The sequence below is a fragment of the Octopus bimaculoides genome, chromosome 5 (genome assembly GCF_046866305.1).
Source record: "Octopus bimaculoides isolate indiv1 chromosome 5, ASM4686630v1, whole genome shotgun sequence".
Lineage (NCBI taxonomy): Eukaryota > Metazoa > Mollusca > Cephalopoda > Octopoda > Octopodidae > Octopus > Octopus bimaculoides.
Genome location: NC_142932.1, coordinates 62,658,396 through 62,684,902, shown reverse-complemented (window position 1 = coordinate 62,684,902; position 26,507 = coordinate 62,658,396). Strand labels below are relative to the sequence as shown.

Here is a 26,507-nt window from a genome sequence, read left to right as displayed (position 1 = left end):
TGGCAGATAAGGGAGGCGCTATTGTAATTATGGACAAGAGTGAGTATATTTCAGCTTGTGAAGAAGTTTTGACAAAACTTCATATGAAGAATTACCTGTCAATCCAAACCTCAATTATAGAGAGGAACTTGACAAAATAATTTTGGATGGAGGAAAACAATTTCATAAATAAAACTGAATTCAGGATTTTACAGTCAGCAAAAAGAACACCTGTATTTTATGGTTTACCCTAAATACATCAACAGTTTGAAAAATGTCTTCCAATGTGTCCAATTTGCAGCAATGTTGTACAACTAAAATTTTGGAGTAGTTGGATGGCTTTCTACTCCCTGTCGCAAAAAGTCAAAGTTCTTATATTCAGGATACTTTTGATTTTGTGTCTAAAATCAACAACTTTTCTAAGCACTGAAGCAATGTTGAAAACTGATTTTTGGTAACCATAGATGTTTCTTCCTTACATCCCCATATTGACCACGATGAAGGGGTGGAAGCATGCATGAATACCTTTGAAAAACAGTCAAACAAAACTATTCCATTTAATTCTCTCTGTAGATTATTGAGGTTTGTGTTACAAAGTAACACAATAAAGTTTGAACAAAAATTTTACCACTAGATGAGGGGTACCCCCATGACAATTAATTTTGGTAATGCCTTCACGACCAAATTTGAGACACAGTTACTGAAAGCAGTCAATTCCCTACATAGTCATGAACCAATACTCTGGTTACAGTTCACTGATGACGTCTTTTACATCTGGGAAGTATCACAAGATAGTTTAATTGACTTCTTGCATTTCTGCGATTGTTATGCTAAAAACTATGCATAAAATTTATGTCTAGTTTTTCAAAAACTAGTATTGAGTTTTTGGACACAAAAGTTAGGTTTTCTGGAGGCAGAATAGTGACAGAGTTATTTTGCAAGTCCAAGTTGTCCCACATTTACCTCCATTGCCACTCCGATCATCCACATCATATAATTTGGTGAAATCCAAAATCCAAAAGTTTGATGATTAGATTTGTACTGATATAGGGGATTACTGGAAACATAAAAATGCTTTTGTACACCATGTGGTTATAGTGAATCACAATTAAAGGAAATTGCTAATGACATAGCTAAGATTAGCAGGGAAAGTCAAACTTTCATGCATAATTTTAGCAAACAAAGTAAAATATATGGTAGAATTCCTTTAGTGACAAACTGGCTCCGAAATTTCATTGGCATTTCAAAAGTATTACGTGAAAGTTACCAGCATGTTGCAGAAAAATATCCTTGTTTCAAAATATTCCCTCAGCTGCATATTGTAGCCTTTAGTTGGAATAAAAATACAAGAGAACTATTAACCTCTACTTCAGACTCCAAGAAAACTAACATTGGAGTTTCTGAACACTGTACCTTGAAAAATAGCTGCAAGAGAGGTAAGCTCTGTTCATTGTGCAAGTACATGGGTCAAGTCAATTCCACCAGGAATCATAACAAAAATGTTATGACTTATGCAGAAGGTGGTACATGTAGAGATTCCCATTTGGTGTACACAGCAGAATGCACCAAACACAACTTGATTTGCGTTGGTTGTACAGCAGAACAATTAAACGAAAGATTCAATTGGCACAGGCATGACATCAAGCACAATAACGGTAGTTCAACAGAACTTGCTGAACATTTTACATCAAATGGCTTTAGTTTTGAAAAAGACTTGAAAGTGCATATTCTTAGAAAATATTCTGAATCTACTACACTTTCAGTCCTCAAAATGTATGAAGAGAAATATGTTTGTGAGTTATCAACATCATGCCCTGAAAGAATGAACAGAATGACAAGGGAATTTCATCATATTTACACAAAACTGTTTGATTAAATATTCTTCTTTTGCCAGTTGTAAAATTTTAAATTGAAGACTGATGATGTCATTCCATCAAAGTAGAAACGCAGGATCTCCTCATTCAAACTTTTGAATTTGAATTTTTATTAATTTGAATTTTTATGTATTATTTTTCCTTTTGAACTCAACAAAGACAGTCAAGCTGTCAAAATATCATTCAAGCCAATGAAATATCTATTGCAATTGCATCATGCTCTTCATATTGTCTAATAATGATTAATAATCATAATAATTATTCTTTCTGCTATAAGCATAGGGCCAGCAAGTTTGGGGGAGGGGGAGAGTCGATTACATCAACCTCAGTGTTCAACTGGTACTTATTTTATTGGTTCTGAAAGGATGAAAGGCAAAGCCAACCTCAGCAGAATTTGAACTCAGAATGTAAAGATGGATAAAGTCTCACTAAGCTTTTTGTTTGGCATACTAACAATTCTGGCTGCTTGCCACCTAAAGTAATAATAATAATAATAATGATGATGATGATGATAATGATTTCAAATTTTGGCACATTGCTAGCAATTTGATGGAGGAAGGGTTAAGTTGATTATATTGACCCGTGTTCAACTGGTACTTACTTTATCAACCCTGAAAAGATGAAAGGTAAGTTAACCTTGGCAGAATTTGAACTCGGGATATAAAACCATGAAATGCCACTGAACATTTTGTCCAGCATACTAACGATTCTACCAGCTGCTGCCTTAGTACTGGGGTTTTCCAAAAATTCACCCAGGGCTGTTAAACAGAAAATTCTATTTTATAAAACTATTTTTCGGCTTAAATAATTGCCCACCTATAATAAGCACTCATGGCAGTAATATGGAAGTAAAATATTTCACCTAGGAAAAACAAAAATATTCTCAAAAACCATATTCATTTTATACAATTCCATTGAACTTCTATCGTTTCAGTTATCAGATATATAGACATAAAGAAACTGAAACAGCCTTAAAAGAATTAGCATAAAAAAAAATATTCTGAAGTTAACATTGGATCTATTAGGAAATATTGAAAATTAAACTGTTGAAAACATGAATAGAAGTCTTGCATGAACAAATAATGTCCTTAGACATTTATGGTAGAATAATAACCGAATAGTTTCAAGTTAAATATCATGAATTTCTTCATTTGTTGCTTGGCCATAATTCACATCAGAGCTAATTTCACTTACTTGTATCTCATCTTCTTTAATTTTGTCATTATGTGTATCTGGCACATTTACTTCAAGGCTAGACAAAACATCCTGTAAGCATGAGTTTAAGCGGCTATGTTCTACAGTCTGTTCACGAGGTGCAATTCCACAACATTCAAAAGCACGCTATATAGTTTCTTTATTTAAAGTGGCAACAGTTTGGGTCACAAAGTTCACTATCTCTTGATAAGAAGATTTTTTGTGATATCCTTTATTTGTATACTCCTTTTTGCCATTTGAAAACCAATTCTCCCATTCAGCACGAAGGGCTTTCTTGAAAGGACCAATAATTGATACATCTAACAGCTGTAAGTAAGATGTTTTAGGAGGTATAAGTTTGAGAATTGTATTCCTACATTTGAACACTTCTAGGAGCTCTGTTTTCTTGTGCACGGAGCATTCATCCATGAATAGCACTGAATTTTGAGCATGGAATAATTGTGCTGTTCTCTGCCCAAACACTTTGTCAGCCTACGGCTGCATGAGTTCATATGTGATTGATCCCCTGTTGGAGATTGTTAAGTAAATATTCTTTGGGACCTTGATTTTAGACACGTTTTTCAATCCTTTAAGGATAATCATTGTTTTCAACACCTTTCCTGCAGCATTAACACTCAACACAGCAGTAAAACGAGCTTTGGTTACACCACAGTGGCTAACATCTACATTTTTATTGCCAACAAAGTCTATGGTTGTTGAACTCAACATGTCAACGTATACAGGTGTTTCATCCATATTATAAATCTGGTCAGCATCCTTATCTGCTGTTAATACTGGAATGATATCTAGATAGTCACTGGCAATTTGTGCCTTTTCACTAAGTGTTTTATTGTCTGCTTGACCAACATGTGTAATCTTTCTCACAGTCAGTTAATTCCATTTCATGAAATTGAAAATCCATTTATCAGAACATCTAAAGCTGTTCATTTCAATTCCAAACCTTTTTACCAATTCAAAAGGATATTCCCGTAAACGGCGATAATTTACAATTATATTGTTTGCACGCTGAACAACAATCCACTGTAAGAGTTCAATCTCTAGATCTCTATGTGCTGGTCCTCTACCTCCACCAATTGATCTGCGCCTCCTCTTGTCTGACATATTGATTAACTCAGTTTCTTTTATGCACCATTCTCTCAATTGTTTTCTATCAATACTAAGTCTCTTGATGCAGCAGATAAATTGCCAGAATGTTCTTTTACTTGTTTAATAGCACTCAATTTTTCACTAATGGTATATGATCATTGAACACATTTTGATATATTTTCTTTCGACTCCATTATTGGGAATAAAAATCCTTTGTATTTATCTTGGGACGTATTTACTCCACCAAAACTTACTGTACAGTAATGTAGTGAAGCTTGCAACGAGATAATTACTAATGACACACGTAAGGAACATTAATAGCAAGACAGTGGTTATTCCCAGGATATCAGCGTTCAATAAGAACTTGTGTTACAAATTGAGATATTCCAGGTAAATCAGATCACATAGCAATGACGACAAATATAATCAGATCAGACAAGTGGCATGGTGCAGCTGACAAACTATCAGATAGCGGTAATCAATCAAAGGGTGTTACATTACTCCTCCAACGAAATAAGGCTAGTGCCAAACAGCAAATGAACGTCTAAACAGAATGCAAACAAGAACACTAACTCTGTTTCAACTTTTAACTACAAATAACCACCCATCCAAATAAATGCCGATAGGCGATCTAAAGGATGGACGGATTTTCAGAAAACCCCAGTAGTAATAATAATATTGATTTCTTTATTAACCACAAAGGGATTACATTACAGAAATATTGAAGACAGCACTGGATGAGAGCACGTTTGTACTTCTGTGCATGTATGTTGGTGTGTAAGTTTCATGTGTGAAAAGGTTTAACAATAAAAAAAAAACAGGTTATGGTGAAATTTTAATGAGAATTTCTTAATAGGGAGCCAATGTTTGAGGTATGGTCATGGAAAAATCCTATAAAAAGATAGGTGCCCTGGCTTCTGTAGCAAGTGCCTTCTCTGTTTCTTTCTCTTCAAATTACAGGTGTAAACTCAGGGCAGGCACATTCATTTGGACCATGCTTGCCACTCTCATCCTCTTTTCAACAAAATGGCTGAAAGGCAAGATTCCCCCTCTCCACCTTTATTTTCTTCTTCAAGTGTAACTTGACAAAGTTGATAGGTGTTGGGCCAAAGGGGGACATGTTTGTCTTCAGCCTCTTCAATCACATCAACGAAGCATATAAAACTGTCTGCTCTTCCTGGTTAAACGAAGGCAGTGGAGCAATCTTCATGATGGATTCAGTAGATAGCCAGATCCACTCCTTGTGACAGCAGGTGTTTGACATAAATCCACAGGTCAGGAATGCTTGGGCCTTGGACAAGCATATGCAGATTGATTTCGTCACCCTGTGCACATCTTGGACATGCTCTGCTGATGGTACATCCATGCCTGTAGAGTTTATCTCAAACTAGCAATGCTCCCTGATAGCACTGCCAGACCAGGAATTTCTGGATGTTACCTATTGACTCTGGGCCAAAAGTTCTCTAGAAGAGAGTGGCTAGTCTCCCCAAGAATGTCATTGCTTTTACCTATCATTAGTGGATTTTCTATCTATCACAATACTTGGCTGGCTGAGAGGGCTGACAGTGTTTGAAGACGTTCAACTTTCTAAGTGCACTCCCTTGGTCTTTGCTTGACCCAGGGCTGTAGCTCTGCCAAGGAGACAAGCTAGGGAAACATGTCTAGCAAAACTGGTTCACTGTTGAAGTAAGAGAATTTACAAAAGACAGGTATGACCTTATGATAGGTTTTATTTAACATTCAATACCGAATACTTCACAGTATGATCTACAATAAAAGCAGACAAGATGGCAAGAGTTAATCATGAGCAATGAAACACCTAATGAGGACAAACTTTAGATACAAACACAAATCATGCTATTTATGACATTCACCCCTCCTATGAGGAAGAGAATGGATCACATATAAAAAGAAGAAACATTTTATAACACGTGTTTGTTTAAACAGTTTTGTTGTTTGTTCAGGGGTGTTAAGGTTTCTCAACCTTCAGAATAATGGGACTATTTAGGGTCTAGGCTTCTCTATTACGCAAGTTGTAAGGTCTGGTTCTAATAAAGGAAGTGCAGTGACGGTGAATAAGTGGAATGATTAGAGTTAATATTGGAATTAGGAGATTTATTTTGGTTAGTATTATAGTCAACAGAAGACAGCTCCCTCCACAAGAGTAGAATGTTCATATTGTTCACAAGTGTTAGCAAGCCTTGCTTGAGGGGTACTCATGCCTTTCAGCAGGTGCAGCTGGTCCAGGGGTTGTGAGATAGGAGCTGGCTCTTGAATGCAAAGGTCTGCTGCGTCCTTTCCTTTAGGTGGAGCCAGCTGACTTAGAGACACTGTAGTTTACTTTCCATCCTGCAGTTTAACATGAGCATAGAGTGGATTGCAGTTCAGTAACTCCACTTCATCCACCAGCAGTTCATATTTGGAAGTTCTCACATTTTGTCTCATCAGAACAGGACTCGGTGATAAAAGCCAACTGGGAAGAGTTGTACTAGTTGTAGATTTATGGTTATATTGGAAAAGTCTTTCATGAGGCGTTTCATTGGTTGCTGTACACTGGAGAGACCTGACTGCATGGAGGGAATCTTGCAGAACCAGTTCCCACTGAGTGATTGCCAATCCTTTTGTCTTCAGAGCCAGTATCACAGTTTTCCATAGAGTTCCATTGAGGCATTCAACCTGATCATTTCATCTGGGGTTAAATGCCATAGTTCTACTCGTAGTAATTCCCTTACTACGTAAAACATGAAACTTGTCCTCCTTTCGGAATGAACATAGGAGGGCATGCCAAAGAGGGAGAAAAGTTTACAAAAACATTTTTGATAATTGAAGCCCTCTTCAGGACAAGGGAAGGCAAAAGGGAAGTGCAAATATTCATCAATGGCAGTAAGAAGATTCTTGTTGAGGGAATTAGAAGGCAAAGGTCTTTTAAAGTCAACACTGAGTCTCTCAAAAGGTTGTGTTGCTTTAATCAAATGAGAGTCAGAATGTTGGTAGGAAAAAGATTTGAGTTCACAGCAGACGTTACAATTTGCAGTCATTTGCATCACTTCTTCGATGGAGAAGAGTAAGTTTTTAGATTTTAGAAAGTGAAACATTCTAGAGATTCCTGAATGACAAAGAGAGGAATAGATTTCTTTAAGTCTGTCAGAACTCCCCAAGGTGGAAGCAAAACAGAAAGCACGAGATAGCGCACCAGATGTGAGATTTTCAGTTCCAGGCCTGTAGACAACATCATAACTGTAGGAAGACAGTTCAATACGCCAGTGCTGTATTTTATCATTCTTGATTTTGCTTGTCAAATATAAAAGTAATACATTTTTGGTCTGTGATTAATTTTTCAACTGATAAGCAATTCCTTTCATTTGGACTCAGTGATCTTGAGAAAGAGGCAATGGGTTGTCTACATTGATTAAGAGTTGTGGCAATAGCTGTGTCTGAGGCATCCATCACAACCACTAGGCGCAGAGTCGGGTCAATAGTCACAACAATTGCTTTTGCGATTTCTGCTTTCAGATACTTAAAGGCATTTTTCACTTTTACTGGTAAGGGAAATATTTTATTTATTATATTGAAATTGTGATTGAACCAAATTCGATGACTGGCACCTGTGCCAGTGGAGTGCTAAGAGCACTGTCTGAGTGTGATCATTGCCAGAGCAGCTGTCTGGCTTCCGTGCCAGTGGTACGTAAATAGTACCATTTGAGCGTGATCGTTACCAGCATTGCCTTACTGGCACTTGTGCCGGTGGCACATGAAAAAACATTTGAGCGAGGTCGTTGCCATTGCCGCTGGGCTGGCTCCTGTGCAGGTGACACGTAAAAAACATCATTTTGAGTGTGGCCATTGCCAGTACCGCTTGATTGGCCTTCGTGCCAGTGGCACGTAAAAGCACCCACTACACTCTCGGAGTGGTTGGCATTAGGAAGGGCATCCAGCTGTTGAAACTCTGCCAGATCAGATTGAAGCCTGGTGCAGCCATTTGGTTCACCAGTCCTCAGTCAAATCGTCCAACCCATGCTGGCATGGAAGGCGGATGTTAAACAATGATGACGATGATGATGATATCAGGGGGTGAATTTTATCAGAAAAATGCAAAATCCATGATGAGTAGTAAGAGAACATGCCAATGACCCTTTTCAAGATTTGGAGTCATGTGGGTCAGTAAGTTCTTTCAATGGTTGCAATCTCTCAGGATCAGGTTTGATGTCTCCTTTTGATACTTGAAACCCCAATTTCCTTTGCATTGATAATGCTCTTCTTTTCATTGAAGGTTATGTTATACTTCTTAGCACAGTCAGGGAAGTGTATGATATTCTGGCCATAGTCTTCTTGATTCTCTCCACAAATGGTAATATTATCCAAGTATGCAAAAGTATTCTTGATCTTCTCTTCTCTAATCATATTGTCCATGAGGCGTTGAAAACAGTCAACTCCATTGGTGATCCCAAAAGGAATACGCTTAAAATGGTATAAGTTGCTCTGGCTTCAAAAGCTGTAAAATGTCCCTCTTTTTTCTTAATTGGTATCTGATGATAGGCGCTGTGGAAATCTAATGTACTGTACATTTCATACCTTGATATGCTCTCAACTATCTTGTCGGTTCTTGAGTGAAGCGGTTAATGGTCTTACTGTAATCAACTATGAGCCTTTTCTTGTGTCTTTCATTTATTGTTACCAAAAGCTGAGCTCCCCAGAGTGAGTTTGAAGGCTAAATTATGTCACCACATAACAGTTTTTGTATTTCAGAGTCAATTAACTGTTCGTCAGGCTTTGAAAAATGGCAAGACTTTGTTGCAATTGGTTTGCAATCTGGGGACAGGCTGCGAAATAAGGATGGTGCTTCAACTTTTGCTGCTGCTACTCCACACACAGAAAAAGTAGATTTTTCTCTTTTGAAAGAAATCTGAAGTCCTTCATGCTGGTCCAAGAAATCATGTCCCAGTATAACATCTGAACACAGTCTGGGTAACAAGAAAAGTTTTACATTGTCATAATCTTGACCTTGGTACCAAAGTTGCACAAAACGTCTTTTTGTTACACTTGAAAGTTTCATGGAAGCCATGGAAATCTTTCTCTTTGAGGGATAAGTATTTAGTTACAGGGATTTGGCAAGATCAGAGCAGATGTAGCTCTCAGAACTTCTAGTGTCAACAAGAGCTTTGATAGAGGCATCATTGAAGGAAATATTGATGATCGCTTTAGACAGGCTAGTAGGTGTAGCTGCAGTAATAACTGTATTCAACTGAGGATCCTTGGCAAATACAAATCCAGACCGCCTAGAATTAGGCTTAGATTGGCAAACCTTTAAGAAATGACCCTTTTTACTACATCTTTTGCAAGTGGCATACTGTGCAGGACATTTTGACCTAGGATGGCAAGAGTAACCACAAAAGAAACATTTCGAGGAGTTAACTGCTGCTGTCGTAGATGACGTATCTTTAGATTCAGTATTTTTCGTCAAAGAGATACTACCACAAGGAGTATGGGTAAATTAAGTAAGGGATTACTTTTCAGCCATTTCAAGAGATTTAGCCAGGTCAAAAGCCCTTTGAAGGTCAAGGGTTTTATTTTCCAACAGTCTCTGTCTGATATGATGAATGCATCTTGAATGGCATCTTCATGATTCTTTTTTGCAGTAACAGCTTTAAAGTTGTATTCTTTGGAAAGTCCTTTAAGTTTTTGCAAAAACTGGTCCAAGGTTTGACCCAGATATTGTTTTGTAGTGTATCTTGGTTTAACATACAAGTTTTCAATAGTTTCAATAGCAGTTTCATAATCAGGACATTCTGCAATATATTTGTACACTGATGGAGCCACAAAATTTGTCAGCAAGTGGAGTTTATCAGGATTTTGATCTTCAATAGAGGATAAGAAATTGTTGAAAGTTTGGTGCCAGTGGTTCCAGTTCTTTTGCAGCATCAGGAGAATCAGGGTTAGCATCAAAGCATCCGGTCAAAGAAATCGCTCCATTTTGAATGTTAAATAAATTTCCTCCTGTACCCTATGGCACTTCAAGTCAGTTGACTGGTTGGAGCATCACCAGTTTTATGTCAGGTTTTATTTAACATTCAATATAGCATAGTTCACAGTATGATCTACAATAAAAGCAGACAAGATGGCAAGAGTTAATCATGAGCAATGAAACATCTAATGAGGACAAACTTTAGATACAAACACAAATCATACTATTTATGACAACCCTCAAGTAAGTGCTGGAGATGTCATGGCCTCAGTGCATGTTTACACATCGCCAGCCATGGCCTGCCCAGTCCACCATGCTATGGATGTTGACAGAGATAGATTGCCTGACCATTGGAATGTGTCCCTTTCACAAGAACTGAAAGATTAAATGCTCTGGTACAGTAAGATGGGAACTGGGACAAAACACAATGCTCAGGTGATAGTAGTTGATGGACGCGATGTATACGTTTGCCATCTCTGCCTGAACCTTAAGGGATAATTTCCTCTCAATCCATTTCATGGTTCGTTATTAAATATATATTTACTAGTTGGTACTATGTGAATTAATGTTAACATTTATATTGTATGTAGTTTATGCTAAAAAAAATTTTTCTGAAGTCATAGTCTATATTTATTTTAAATCGTTTCTTTGTAGAGAGAAAACTTTTATTCTCTCCCAACCCCCAATTCGAGTTTGAGCGGGAATATCCAAAGAGTACCTCTTTCTCTGTTCATTCGGATAAGCTCTAGAAATTGTTGCACGCGCGCACACACAAACACAAAAATTCTCCAGACATTTAGCTGTTATTTTTAGCATATCGAGTTTCGTGGTGAGGTCTTCACATGCCGTGTTCATTTAGCTGTTTCACTATAAATCTACGCATGCGGAAACGGGCAAAACAGCCGTTCATTTTCACTGTTAGACAGTGAGATGGGGTGATCAATTTTGGAGATTTTCATAAAAAATTTGAAATGAAACTTTGTCCTCCCCCCGCATATCTTAATCTCCGTATCTTCCCACGTAGATTGAAAAGACAAATTTCGAAAAAAGTTAAAAATAAAAAATTGGACGGGGTGGGGAATGGGGAATTAAAAATTGGTTTTTGCATATTCGGAATCTCCGTCATCGAAAACACCATGGCAATCACGTCTTATTTTTCGGCGTAATGAATCTAGGACTACATTATTTTTAGGGTTGAAAAGTATGAATTGTGGGAGATTGGGCTGCTATTTCTAACAGATCGAATGATCACATGGATGGTGGTAGTGTGGGTGACGTAGCTTAGATAACGACGGCGTGTGTGTATGTATGTGTATGTGTGTGTGTATGTTTATGTGTATGTGTGTGTGTATGTGCATATATATATATATATATATATATATATATATATATATCCGGTGAAATAAAAAAAAAAAAAAAAAGAGAAAAAACGGAAAGGTCGATTTCGGTGAGGGGTAACTGTGCGTCAGGTCCGCCCCAACAAGACGAAGGTGTGTGCATGTATGTGTAGTGGTAAATATTTCTTTACAACTTCGAGCAGTTCTTCTTTCATCTTGCACATCTGCAACAACAACACCCGTTACATAAGTTTGCGCAAATTTTTGTTTTCATATTCGTTTTCTACATCTTTTTTTAAAACACCTATTAGACTGTTTTTCTTTTTTTTTTCGTTTTGGTGACCGGGCGCTAAACTAGATCCTGAAAGTTATGAGGAAGAAAAAACGGATCGTGTGAGCTTTCCGACGTCCTTTCCCCACGCCTTCGGAAAACATTTTCCCTACAAAATTCTCTATAATCGTAATCTATGCTGTTTAAAAGGTGTTTCTGTAAAATTTCAGTAAAAGATATCCATTTTCCTGAAAGTTATGACGGAAAAAAAGAGGATCGTGTGAATTTTCCGACAGTCCTCCCCTCACCTCTTCGGAATAAAATTTCCCCACAAATTTCGGTTAAACTCTTGTTTCAGACCTGGTTAAAGAAAAAATTTTTTAAATAGTGTAATATGTGTAAAACAATGTGTAGTAAACGAATATGAAGGAAAAAAAAAATGCGCACTGACGAACGAGGAACGGAGGGAGAGGACTCGGAAAATTCACATCGGGAATGATCCGAGTCCTCTCAACACAACCCCGTTCACCGGCGCAAATTTTTTTCTTCTTTTCGTGATGAAACTCGTGTGGATGTACTTCCCAAAATTAACCAAATTTTAAGCTTAATTGTACGATAGAGTTTGTAGAATACAAATTCGAAACATTTTCTCAAAATAGCCAAAACTGAAAAAATTACGACCAGTGAAATGGTGTGCTTTGAACAGAACTCCATAGATTCAATATCCTATTTATGATCGCTTTTATAGTGTGTCCCAAACCACTCCACAATTTCTGCCTTTTACCTTCTCTGAGGGGCAGTGTATTCTGCAAATCTGCCCTTTCTTCCTGTGTTGATTTTTTGGGATTGCTCGTTAATGGAATGTTTCTCACTGTAGAGTTAATATAACTAGGAGTCTATTAATTACCTCCCTTGCTTCTACCTCTTTTTACCTCAAAGGAAGAAATACAGAAAGACGCCGCAAATACAAAAATGGCAGCGGTAAGTCGTTTCTTTTTGACTAATTTAATTTGTATTACGACCGTTTAAGAATTTAATTTCTAAATAACTAAATTATTGCTTTTGTGTTTGTTATTTAAGATTCTTTGAACAAACAGATGTTACCACATTTTCTAGATGTTTGAAGCTTGTTCTCTTCACATAATTTGCGTTCTGCTGTTCAATGCATGTCAAGACCTGCATGCTTTTGGTCGTAAAACCATTAAATTTTTCTTTTATCGTATGACATTTGAGGTTTATAGTTAAATTTTTTTATATCAGTTTATTATTTTTATTACAATTCTAAACATTCCTTAAAAAAAAAAAAACGGTAAATTTTCAGATTAACACCCGCACGATTTTCACTAGGGTGTTAGGGTTAGAGTTTTAGGGTCATGGTTAGGGGTACGGTTAGGGGGTTAGGGAATTCCGTCCCTAACCGTAACCGTAACCCTAAACCTAACCCTGACCCTAAAACACCCTAGTGAAAAATCGTGCAGGTGTTAATCTCTTTTACTCTTTTACTTGTTTCAGTCATTTGACTATGGCCATGCTGGAGCACCACCTTTTAGTCGAGCTAATCGACCCCAGGACTTATTCTTTGTAAGCCTAGTACTTATTCTATCGGTCTCTTTTGCCGAACCGCTAAGTTACGGGGACGTAAACACACCACCATCGGTTGTCAAGCGATGTTGGGGGCACAAACACAGACACACAAACATATACACACACACATACACATATATATACGACAGGCTTCTTTCAGTTTCCGTCTACCAAATCCACTCACAAGGCTTTGGTCGGCCCGAAGCTATAGTAGAATGCACTTGCCCAAGATGCCACGCAGTGGGAATGAACCCGGAACCATGCGGTTGGTAAGCAAGCTACTTACCACACAGCCAGAAAATTTACCAAAAAAAAAAAACAATTTTTTTTAGTTAATGTGATATGAGTTTACGAGACTAGAGTGCCCAAGCCGTCACTAATGATGGTAAGTACTTTATTAAACTTTGTGATAATGACATTTTCGCTTAAATTTTTTCCTGCATAATTACAGATTTCTGCCCGCCGCCGACTGGATGATCAACAGATAAGTCGTCTTAATAGCATATTTCTGTGTACCAGACCATTAGCTGTTATTTTTAGCATAGCGAGTTTTCTGGTGAGGGCTTCATTTGACTTCATTGTCTGTTTGTGACTTCAGTAGAAATTTACGAATGCACAAACGCACAAAATGGAGAAAATGAAACAAATATGGACCACTTGTCCCGAAACATCCCCGAGTGGGGAACAGTTCTCAAAAATAACCCCCAATTGTTTTCCATCAAAATTCCTATGTCCTCGGAATCTACATAGTCCAAGGTATATTTGTAGAGAATATCCATTTTCTTGAAACTTAAGACGAATTGAAGTGGACTCCGGTGAATTTTCCGAAATTCTCCACCCCACCCCCTCCTAAAAAACTTTCCCTACAAAATTTTGTATGTTCGGAATCTACATGATATAACATATATTCGTAGAAAATTTCATTAAAAAATATTCATTTTTCTGAAAGTTATCATTCAAAGTCGGGTGGGAGGCAGAAATCTGTAATTATGCCATTTTTCTAATTGGAGATATTGAAAAATGTAGTGTAGGAGGATGTAAATTAAAATGTCAAAATGACAGGAAAATAAGGTCATATTTATCAACACTCCAATGAATTATTTATTTTAGAGGTTTACTTTTAATATGTAGGATATTTTGTAGTCAAAATGACTCGTTTGTTATTCTGCATTGTTATTTTCTACAACAAATACTTAATTTCACAGATGTATATGTATTCAAAACTACCAAAATATATGTATGTCCCAAAGAGAAGGGCCAATACACAAACATTTTCCAAGACAGGAGAGTGCATATGAGACAAAGGTCTCAAATTGTTTAAATAAACAATTATAGTGCCACCTCAAAAAAGGCACTTTTAAAGATTGAAATTAAACTTAGACTCTCCCATGAAAAAGAAAGGGAAGAAATAGAAACTAGGGGAGTTGATAATATAAAAACAAACCCGAAATTTTTATACAAATTTGCAAAAGAATCTGCTTCAGTGCACTACAAAATAGTGTTAGGGTTTGAAGAAAATGGCTCACTTACCGCAGAGACCAGGAGGATAAGCAAAATACTCAACAAACAACTTCAAACTGTTTTTGCCTCTCTACTGAGAAATTAAGAAAGCCTGAAGAGTTCTTCAACACTGCAGATTCACATAGAGAAGAGACAACCATTGATTACATTGACATAAAAGATGTATTGTTGGCCATTCATGAGGTGAACTTGATGGTTTTTCAGTTATTCTTTTAAAGACCTGCAAGAAAACTCTTGCAAAATCATTGCAGATACTTTTCCAGGGCTTCCTTGCATGTGGCAAACTCCTCAATGTTAAAGGAAGGTATTATAAGCCCGAACTCTTCCACTTTGGAGGAAGCAAAGCAGATGCTAAGAATTAGACCATATCTCTCTGACTTTACAAATCAAAGCCATGGAATTCATTGTCAGAAGGAACCTGATCATGTTCCTAAAAGTAAATGGTTTGCTTACTAACAAGCTTCATGTCTTCCATCAAGGATGGAGCTTCGCTATATATCTACTACAGCATTATGACTGGCTATTGAAGCAACAGTGCAATCTTTCAAATGTAGATATGACATATTTTGACTTTACCAAGGTTTTGCCAAAAGCCTTGGCAAAGTCAAGATATATCACAGCATGGTATTTGTCACAAACTGCATGACCATGGTGTTGTTGGAAAACTAGACTTTTAAAAAGATAGACCATTGCAGCCAATAGAGGAGCCATCAATACTAAATGGAGTTCCTCATTGAACTATTCTGGGACCACTACTGTTAATAATGGCTCTCACAGGCATGTCCTCAGTCATAGTCAGCCACTCAAACTAGCTATGCTGACAATCAAGCATTCAAGGACCCTGAAGATATCTCAGAACTACATAAAGATCTGAAGACAATATACAAGTGGACTGAAGAAAATGATATGCAGTTCTGTGTTGAGAAGTTCCAAGTACTCTGTTATCAGCCCACAAACAAATTGCAATCAGAATACACAGGACGAGTGGAAATACATCATTCTGTCTGCATATTTCTAAGATAGCTTGGTGCAGGTGACTGACTGGTTGGATTTTCATATCATTCAGAAGCCAAGAAATGGAAATCATGTTGCTTCTATGAAGAACATTCATTCTCATCTGCTTGGATTATTGCTCCCAATTATGGTTACTATAAAGTCTTAAATTAATGGCGGAACCTGAGGCGGTCCAATGCCACTCCACTAAGAAAATTACTTTGGTGCAACAGGTAAGTTACTGGGAGAGGTTAAAAGTCCTGAAACTCTATTCCCTGGAGGAAAGGCACAACTGATATGTAATGATTTTATATATGTCAATATCTAGCTATCTGTCTGTCTGTCAATTGATCACTGCAGATACTCAGGAAATTGATTTTTTTGAATGCCTTGGAGGCTCATTAGAGGTAGTGAATAATTTCTGCTACCTAGGGTACCAAATTAGTAGCGAGGGAGGATGTACAGAAATGTAATAGCTAGAATCAGAATGGCATGGAGAAAATTCAGAGACCTTTTACCTCTGTTAACAAGCAAAAGTTTCTTTCTCTGAGCAAAAGAAAGGTTGTATGATGTTGTATATGGATATGGTGGTGGGACGTGGGCCCTGAATGCAGAAGACGTGCAAAGGCTAGAGAGGAATGAGGCTAGTATGCTCTGCTGGATGTGAAATGTAAGTGTACATGTTGGATAGAATGCTGGTGTATTGAGAAAAAAGTTAGGCATAAGAGGAATTAGATGCAGTGGGCAAGAGAAGACTGTGCTGGTTTGGTCATGTGATGCAGATGGATGTCAACAGCTCCATAAAAGAGTACCAGTCTCTCAAAGTGGATGGAATGCATGGAAGAGGGAGACCCAGGAAGACATGGGACGAAGTACTGAAGGATGACCTCCAGACACTGAACCTCTCACATGGGATGACAAAAGACTGAGATACCTGGCACCTTGCCATACTCAAGAAGACCCATCCTCCACAGCAGAAGTGTTAAAGCCACTCCCCTTCGTGATGAGGATTTGACTACAAGAGTTGTGTGCTAGTGCCATATTGAAGCACTCTTACGATGCCACATTAAATGCATCCAGCATACACTGTAATATGGTTTGCGTAATGAAGACCATCCAGCTGTAGAAACCAAGTTAAATCAAACTAGAACTTGGTGCAGCTCACCAGCTCTGGTTAAACCATCCAACCCTTTCCAGCATGGAAAACATATGCTAAAGGATGGGATGATGTTGATTACATACACATACTGTGTGATATGAAGTTCTACATGTAATATAGCATTCAATCAATTAAGAGAGTAAGAATATTATCATAATAATAAAAACCATAAAAAGTCTAGTGAGATTCAGTTACCCAGAGTTTCCTGGTTGAAATATTAATTTATTTTGCCTTTTATTAAACTGATAAAAAGAACAAGGTAGATCAGCAACTACATTCAATGCAATTGAAGTTTGAATGAGCACAAGTAGCACAAGACAGAGAAATCTAAGGGAGATAATTAACTCTGCCGGAAATATAATCAGTTTTTTGAATATCAAATAATTATGTAAACCAACACTAGAATGTGTTATGTATCCAATGGTTTATCCTTAACTCTTGCTAAGATGTATTTTGTAAAATGGGGACATAAAAATATCTTGCTCCTGGTATTTATACAATTCTTGGAGGACCTTAAGTTTTTCAAGCAGGCACATGGAACATCAGGATCTTCCATTTGATGTTCTTGCCCTTATTGCTGAGAGGGTTGTTGCATGTCTCTTCTGGAGACATCTAAAGGTATAAAAGATAGCTGCTGTATCTGGATTTAAAGTTTTCTTCGACAAACCATATAAAACATTTCGTCTTTGTCCAACCTTTGCCAAAGTTTGCTGATACCTGTGCCTGATGAACAAAAGATATATTGCATGCCTGCTCTAGAGACCATTTAGATTTATTGCTGCAAGTGCATCAAGGACTGGTCCAAATCATCAGTTGCTTCTTGATATAAAGCCTTTACAGAAATTGTGTTCCTATTAAACAACTTCCTATATTTATAGTTTCTGGATATGTGATAATCTAATAAAAAGTGTCTTCTCCCGATATTTGTCCTCACATTTAAGAAGAGTGGGACAAATCATAAAATATTGTGGAACATATTCTGGGAGGTTACAAAAGATTTTATTAGTAAAGCTGCTATCCTGTAAAACCTTATAATATAGGAATGCTTTTTTAATGTGATTCTACAGCATTGGTATATACTGGGATGATGTTTTGACAGTGTCACACAATTGTGATGGCCATGCTGTGGATTCTTTCAGATAAAATTAAATATATGAATTTGGGTTGATTATATTTATCTTATTACTTATTTTTATTATTAGTTTAGAATGACCAATGTTTACTCTTATTCTTTTATTCTCTCTGTCTATCCTTTCTATAAACTTATTTTTCTCCTCTTCCATCTTCACCCCTTCCCCCTCTCTAACATATTTGCTTTATTTAATCCTTGTGTGTTTCCCTTATCTATCCATCCCTCCCTCCCTCTGGTTAAGTCGTTTCGACTTATGTTATTTCCAAAGATACATCGGTCTTTCTAAAATATTAAATAAATATTAAATACAGTATTAATTTGCGTCGCCTGGCGAAACAGCAATAACGTTCATACTATACTGTTAGTTCTGGGTTGTATTGATTGGTTAAGTTTGTATTCGTCCCAGGGAAATAAATAAAAAAGCAATAGAAACATATAATCTGTATAGTATATTAAAATTAATGTTAAAATACAGTATGCATCATAAAGAATTAAAATTCATTTAAAAACAAAGACATTAAAAGTTACAGGCTAACGATAATACAAATCAGAACAAATGTACTAGTTAAGTCCGATAAAACAGGAAATATGTATAAATTATCCAAGGAACATTATAATGATCTACTAAAAAGAGAAATAGAAAAAAACTACCGAATCACAAGTAAAACAGCACTAAGGAATGCTAACCTTGAAGCGAAAAAAATCATGGAGAAATATGACTTACAAAAGAGAACTGAACCTTTAAACCCTAAGCAACCCCATTTCGTTTTAAAAGACCATAAGATTAACTTATGGAATAGCCCTAAATTACGTCTAATTTGTCCATCCAAATCTGATATAGGTATTCTTAGTAAAAACATGACAAATACATACCTACTTTAGTCAAAAAATTAAAACTTAGTTTATGGTCTAATTCTCTACAGGTAGTAGAATGGTTTCGTAACATTAATGACAAACATAACACCAAATTTATTCAGTTTGACATATCTAACTTTTATTCATCAATTAACCCCATTATATTAAACAAAGCACTTTGGTTTGCTCACAATAAGGCGGGCCTCCCTAGAGAGGAATTTAAAGTTATTACAGCAGCAAGAAATTCTATAATTAAATTCAATAATAAATTATGGATACGTAAGGACACCCCAGAAAGATTTGATGTCCCTATGGGAAGTTCCGACTCAGCACAAATAGCTGATTTGGTCTGCACATACATTCTTTATGAATTAGAAGACCAATTCCCGAATGTTAAGGGTGGTCTATACAGCGACGACTGTTTGCTTTATTTGAATAATACCACAAACCAAAAAATACAAAAAGTTAAAAATAGACTAGCTAGGTTTTTCAGTAGAATGGGCTTTAGTATAATATTTGAAGACGAAACATCTATAGCCAACTTCCTGGATGTCACTCTAGACCTACATACAAAAACCTTCTTCCCTTATCACAAACCCTCCACTAACCTTAAATACATTAGAAAGTTTAGTAATCATCCAAATTCGGTAACAAGAAATTTAGTTAGGAACATTTCACTTAAATTATCCAATTTATCCACTAACGAAAATACTTTCAATAAGGAAGCTGACTTTTATAACTCAGCCTTATTAAAAGCAGGGTATAGAGAAAAAGTTAGCTATATTTATTCTACTTATGAAACCAATTCCCGTAATAATAATAATAATATAGATTTTAATATTAATAGCAACAATAATTATCATTCTCATCATAGAATTTTTAACGATAATAACCAGCTAAATATTCCTTCACGAAATAGGGGAGATAACCGTCAGTTTAAACCCTTTTTCAACAAAAATAATAATAATAAACTAAAACTATTTAGAAATAACACTAGCAAATATTCTAAACCAGATTCCAATAAAAATGTCTGGATGATACTACCTTTTAGTAAAAATGTAAAATCAAACTTGGTCTCCCAGTTCCAAAATGCTGTTAATAAGAATTTTCCAAAACATTCTCATTACTTCCCAGTCATAAATACGCACAGTTAGATTTGGTTTCTCTAACATGAAAAACATCTCACAAATAATATTCGCACATAATATGAGGCTTTTACATCCGCAAGAGAGTACCAACAGTAATTACATTAAGCCAGACATTATTAACCTTTACTATAATAGCAATAATAACACTAATAATAAACCAAGGAACAATAATTATAACAAGATTTATAATAGTAATAGTCATAACAACAAAATCATTATTTCTGAAGTTAATAGCAAAAGAATTAGGTTTTTAAGTAATAAAGCAAAACTCAAAAACACTATATATCAATGCCAAGTCAGTACACCTACAGGTGTTTCTTCTTATATTGGATCTTCCTCTTCACCAATATCCTCAAGAATTTCTAATCATTTTTCTTCTTTTAGAGACAGAAACAAACGAAATACCACGAGCCTTAGTAAATTAATTTGGGAACTTAAAGACAATAACAAAATTTAAACTAGAATGGTTTATTCTTTCTATTTCTAGGCCATATGAAAAGGGTGGAAGATTCTGTTCCTTATGTAATACCGAAATGTTTTTCATTTTATTTTCAAAGAATAAACTGGTAAACACGTTCATTGAAAACTCTTACAGATGTAAACATTGGCAGCAACACGTGTTTACAGCATTTAAATAACATTCACTTATTTACAAAACGCTATCAAATTAACTCATAATACATGAGTTCCTCAAATAGTTCTAGAAAAACATGACATTCAGTCCCTCATATATTAAAAGATATCATAGATTGATTACGATTGACATATCTTATCTAAATATTCTTTATTTGTAAACCTAAATTAGAACTCATATAAAATCTTTAAACACAAAATAGCGCATCATTTTTAGTTTAATTCATAGTAAAATTTACCTACATCAATTGCTTAATATACAATGCCCTATTAACCTTACTTTTTCTTTTTCATATTTCATTGTACCTTAGTGAGAGTTTTCTAAATCTACGATCCTAATTCATCATTTCAACCTTCCTAGAAACATCTTTAGTTTTAAAACAATCATATTTGTTCTCGTAACAAGATTTATCCCAAACATTTAAATTTCTCATTATATGACGCATAATTTACTGATCAACATAATATTATTTTATTTTCAAATCTCAATAAAACTTTTACACTGATAGATATGTTACGGAATTACTCTAGTAAACCTTATTTATAATATTATCTTTGTCTTTTTAAGCAATATTTATTCTTTTAACCCCTATTTCAGCCCAACTTTTCTTACATATATTAATAAAATAATCAATTTATGTAGATTAATAGACCACCCATTAACTTTATTATTTATTAATTAATTTTCAATCATTCAATATCTCATTTACTAATATATGAATTACCTTCCGATAAATATCCCTCCACTTTATTACTAATTACCACACATCGACAGTATTTATATACGTACTAAGGAGTGTATAATTTTAAGTATGAATCTCTATGTAAATTCGTGTAACAACACATACAAAAAAAAATATATATGTGTCTGCAAATGTATGTGTATGAATGTTCATATATACACGTGTATCTGTGTGTGTGTATACATTCATATTTTAGTATGAAACTATGTGTTTGTGTAGTTTTTTGAATATATATACATATATATATATTTTTGATGTTATTATTCTTTAAAAAGATATATATATGAATATGTATGTATATATGCTTGGTTGGATGCATGTATGTTTATGTTTATGTGCACTGATATGTTTGTTTCTTTATATTTTTTTATATATATATATATACATATATGTGTGTATGTGTAGATATGTATGTGTGTATATGTATGTGTATGTATACGATTCTGAAAATTACTGCTACATTACAAATCAGGCTGATGAGGAATAGACAAATGGTAAGAATTTGTTAAATCCGAAACCTGGTTCCTGTTTAATAATGATTTTTTTAGGTGATTTTAAATGTCTTGCCCACTCACGTTTTTGGTATGCTGCTATATTTCATGTTGAGAGAACTTTTTAGGTCTTAATAGACACAAAATGTGATCTATTTCTAGCGCATTAATTGTCCACGTTAGTGGTCGACGTTATTTTTAAAATGTACCTTAATCCCCTGAGATTGCAGATAATATTTCTGAATCTCTTTGATTCTTTAAATGTGCTGGCCCCCTGATAATTAATCGATATTAATTAATATATTAATATATGACTAATTACCAGATCTTATAATAACATTTACCCATTACTCATGTTCTCATTCTGAATATATTCGACGCAGTAAATAGTTTCTGCGGATATATTCCTGGAATTAGCGCGCCAAAACGAAGACTTTTGAACTTTACCATTAAGCTGTAATTAGCAGAACCATATGCACGCGCACACATGGCGGTGGGCAACTATATATACGATTCTGAAAATTACTGCTACATTACAAATCAGGCTGATGAGGAATAGACAAATGGTAAGAATTTGTTAAATCCGAAACCTGGCTCCTGTTTAATAATGATTTTTTTAGGTGATTTTAAATGTCTTGCCCGCTCACGTTTTTGGTATGCTGCTATATTTCATGTTGAGAACTTTTTAGGTCTTAATAGACACAAAATGTGATCTATTTCTAGCGCATTAATTGTCCACGTTAGTGGTCGACGTTATTTTTAAAATGTACCTTAATCCCCTGAGATTGCAGATAATATTTCTGAATCTCTTTGATTCTTTAAATGTGCTGGCCCCCTGATAATTAATCGATATTAATTAATATATTAATATATGACTAATTACCAGATCTTATAATAATATTTACCCATTACTCATGTTCTCATTCTGAATATATTTGACGCAGTAAATAGTTTCTGCGGATATATTCCTGGAATTAGCATGCCAAAACGAAGACTTTTGAACTTTACCATTAAGCTGTAATTAGCAGAACCATATGCACGCGCACACATGGCGGTGGGCAACTATGTATACGATTCTGAAAATTACTGCTACATTACAAATCAGGCTGATGAGGAATAGACAAATGGTAAGAATTTGTTAAATCCGAAACCTGGTTCCTGTTTAATAATGATTTTTTTTTAGGTGATTTTAAATGTCTTGCCCGCTCACGTTTTTGGTATGCTGCTATATTTCATGTTGAGAACTTTTTAGGTCTTAATAGACACAAAATGTGATCTATTTCTAGCGCATTAATTGTCCATGTTAGTGGTCGACGTTATTTTTAAAATATATATATATATATATATATATAAGATAAAACTTACTTGGAAAAGGATGCGTGGCGTTCGATCATATAATAATATAAATAATATATAAATATATGCATATATCCATACATATAATATATGTACATACCTACATGTACCTACAATCAACATCGTTTAACATCCGCCTTCCATGCGAGCATGGGTTGGACGATTTGACTGAGCACTGGCGTATCAGATGGCTACACGAGGCTCCAATTGAGATCTGGCAATGTTTCTACAGCTGGATGCCCTTCCTAACGCCAACCACTCCGAGAGTGTAGTGGGTGCTTTTACGTGCCACCGGTACGAAAGCCAGTCAGGCAGTACTGGCAACGGCCATGCTCAGAATGGTGTATTTTACGTGCCACCTGCAGAGGAGCCAGTCCAGCGGCACTGGCAACGATCTTGCTCGAATGTTTTTTCACGTGCTACCGGCACAAGTGCCAGTAAGGCAACGCTGGTAACGATCACGCTCAAATGGTGCTATTTATGTGCCACTGGCATGGAAGCCAGACAGCTGCTCTGGCAATGATCACGTTCGGACGGTGCTCTTAGCGTTCCACTGGCACAGGTGCCATCATGATTTCGATTTCACTTGCTCCAACAGATCTTCGCAAGCCGAGTTTAATGTCCAATGAAGGAGAGGTTGGCATGGGTGCCAGTCATCGAATTTGGTTCGATTTTGATTTCACTTGCCTCAACAGGTCTTCGCAAGTGGAATTTAGCGTCCAATGAAAGAAGGGTACGCATAAGTGGGCTGGCTACACCCCTGGCAGAGACCTCGCATTATTGTCTCACTTGGCTTGCTGGGTCTTCTCACGCACAACATATATTCACAAAGGTCTCGGTCGCAAGTCATTGCCTCGGTTAGGCCTAATGTTCAAAGGTTGTGCTTATGTAGACATACATGCCTATATGGGTACAGGACATCAAAAAAACATTAAACACAATGAGAAACGAAAACATAAAAATGAAAACATAGAAAATGAACTTTTTTCGAACAACAGGTACAACAGAAACAGGAAGAAAGAGTGAGAGAAAGTTATGATGAAAGAGTACAGCAGGGTTTGCCACCCCCACCTGCTGGAGCTTCGTGGAGCTTTGTGCTTTCGCTCAATAAACGCTCACAACTCCCAGTCTGGGAATCAAAACTGTGATCCTATAACCATGAGTCTGCTGCCTAAACCACTGGGCCAGTGCACCTCCACATTTATATATATATATATATATATATATATATATATATATACACACATAAATCTCTCTCTATATATATACCTGTATACATATACATCTATGCATAGATATATATATGTACACACATATACACACATACATATATGCATATAAATCTATATACATGTATATACATCTATAGATATGCCAGTATATACACTTATCATCATCATCATCGTTTAACGTCCGCTTTCCATGCTAGCATGGGTTGGACGATTTGACTGAGGACTGGTGAAACCGGATGGCAACACCAGGCTCCAGTCTGATTTGGCAGAGTTTCTACAGCTGGATGCCCTTCCTAACGCCAACCACTCAGAGAGTGTAGTGGGTGCTTTTACGTGCCACTGGCACGAAGGCCAATCAAGCTCGAAATGGTGTCTTTTATGTGCCACCCGCACAAGCCAGTCCAGGGGCACTGGCAACGATCTCGCTCGAAAATCCTACAGGAGCCAGTCAGGCGGTACTGGCAACGGCCACGCTCAAAATGGTGCATCTCATGTGCCACCCGCACAAGAACCAGTCCAGGGGCACTGGCAACGATCTTACTTGGCTTGCCGGGTCTTCTCACGCACAGCCCATTTCCAAAGGTCTCGGTCCGTAGTCATCGCCTCGGTGAGGCCCAATGTACGAAGGTCTTGCCTCACCACCTCAGCCCAGGTCTTCCTGGGCCTACCTCTTCCACGGGTTCCCTCAACTGTTAGGGTGTGGCACTTTTTCACGCAGCTATCCTCCTCCATTCTCACCACATGTCCATACCAGCGCAATCGTCTCTCTTGCACGCCACAACTGATGCTTCTAATGTTCAGCTTTTCTCTCAAGATACTTACACTCTGACGGGTATTCACATTGACATTACACATCCAACGGAGCATACTGGCTTCATTCCTTGCGAGCTTACGTATGTCCTCAGCAGTTACAGCCCATGTTTCACTGCCATGTAGCATGGTTGTTCGTACGCATGCGTCATACAGTCTGCCTTTTACTCTGAGTGAGAGTCCCTTTGTCGCCAGCAGGGGTAAGAGCTCTCTAAACTTTGCCCAGGCTATTCTTATTCTAGCAGCTACACTTTCAGCGCACCCACCCCCACTACTAACTTGGTCGCCCAGATAGCGGAAGCTATCGACTACCTCTAGTTTTTCACCCTGGAATGAGATAGAAGTTGTTTCCTGTTTGTTTGCAGTCTTTATTGCACCTGAACATCTGCCACAAACAAAAACTAACTTGCTAGTTAACCTGCCTTTATATATATGCATATATATATATATATATATATATATATATATATATATATATATATATACAAGAATAAGGGCAGAGAATCGTCAATTAATAATAGAATTAATAATTAACAATTTTGCCAAGTAGTTCAGTATGAAAAAAACCTTTATCGGTAAAACTATTTATCATCATAAATATACAGGGATTAGCAATAAATATCGCCATCCGCTTTAGAGAAAAATTTGTAGTTTGGAATCAGTAGTTCTTTGACTGCTATTTCTAAATTTTCAGTATGTTGGAGAAGCAACTCAATTGCTAATCCCTGTATATTTATGATGATAAATAGTTTTACCGATAAAGGTTTTTTTCATACTGAACTACTTGGCAAAATTGTTAATTATTAATTCTATTATTAATTGACGATTCTCTGCCCTTATTCTTGCCCTTATTCTTGTATATTTTATATTTGATATCTCTAAGTTAGATGGTTAAACCGTAATCCCTCCACACGGGACTTCTTTTCATACGGGACTATTTGTGACGCACATGGAATAGATTTCTTTGAGGTGAGATGCCTGAACTCACTAGCCGATGAATTCGTAAGTGCCTTTCTTATCGTTGATTTTTGGTGTCGCATGGCCAAAAATTACTGTGAATTTTTTTAGAGACACTTTCAAATTTATCGGAATATTTGGGCTGAAGATTGGAATAGTGAAATTTCCA

At 36.4% G+C, this 26,507-nt stretch overlaps 1 protein-coding gene and 1 long non-coding RNA gene across 3 annotated transcripts in view; one reads left to right on the top strand and one right to left on the bottom strand.

The window, feature by feature from the left end:
* Positions 1-5,866: 5,866 nt before the first annotated feature.
* Positions 5,867-12,605, bottom strand: LOC149135560 (uncharacterized). The gene is made up of 2 exons (XR_016241902.1): positions 12,509-12,605; positions 5,867-10,249 (listed from the first exon to the last, which is right to left on the bottom strand). It is a non-coding gene; the product is annotated as an uncharacterized LOC149135560 (long non-coding RNA).
* LOC106872164 (ruvB-like 2) overlaps positions 11,553-26,507 on the top strand; it is a 96,704-nt gene continuing 81,749 nt past the window's right edge. Inside the window, exons 1-2 of one of the 2 annotated variants that reach the window (XM_089352338.1) lie at positions 11,553-11,616; positions 12,664-12,705. In XM_089352338.1, coding sequence (XP_089208464.1) covers positions 12,697-12,705 — 9 coding nt within the window. In that variant the 5' untranslated portion in view covers positions 11,553-11,616; positions 12,664-12,696. Of the gene's footprint in view, positions 11,617-12,663; positions 12,706-26,507 lie in introns of those variants that run through there. The other variant, XM_089352339.1, reaches the window with a different exon arrangement.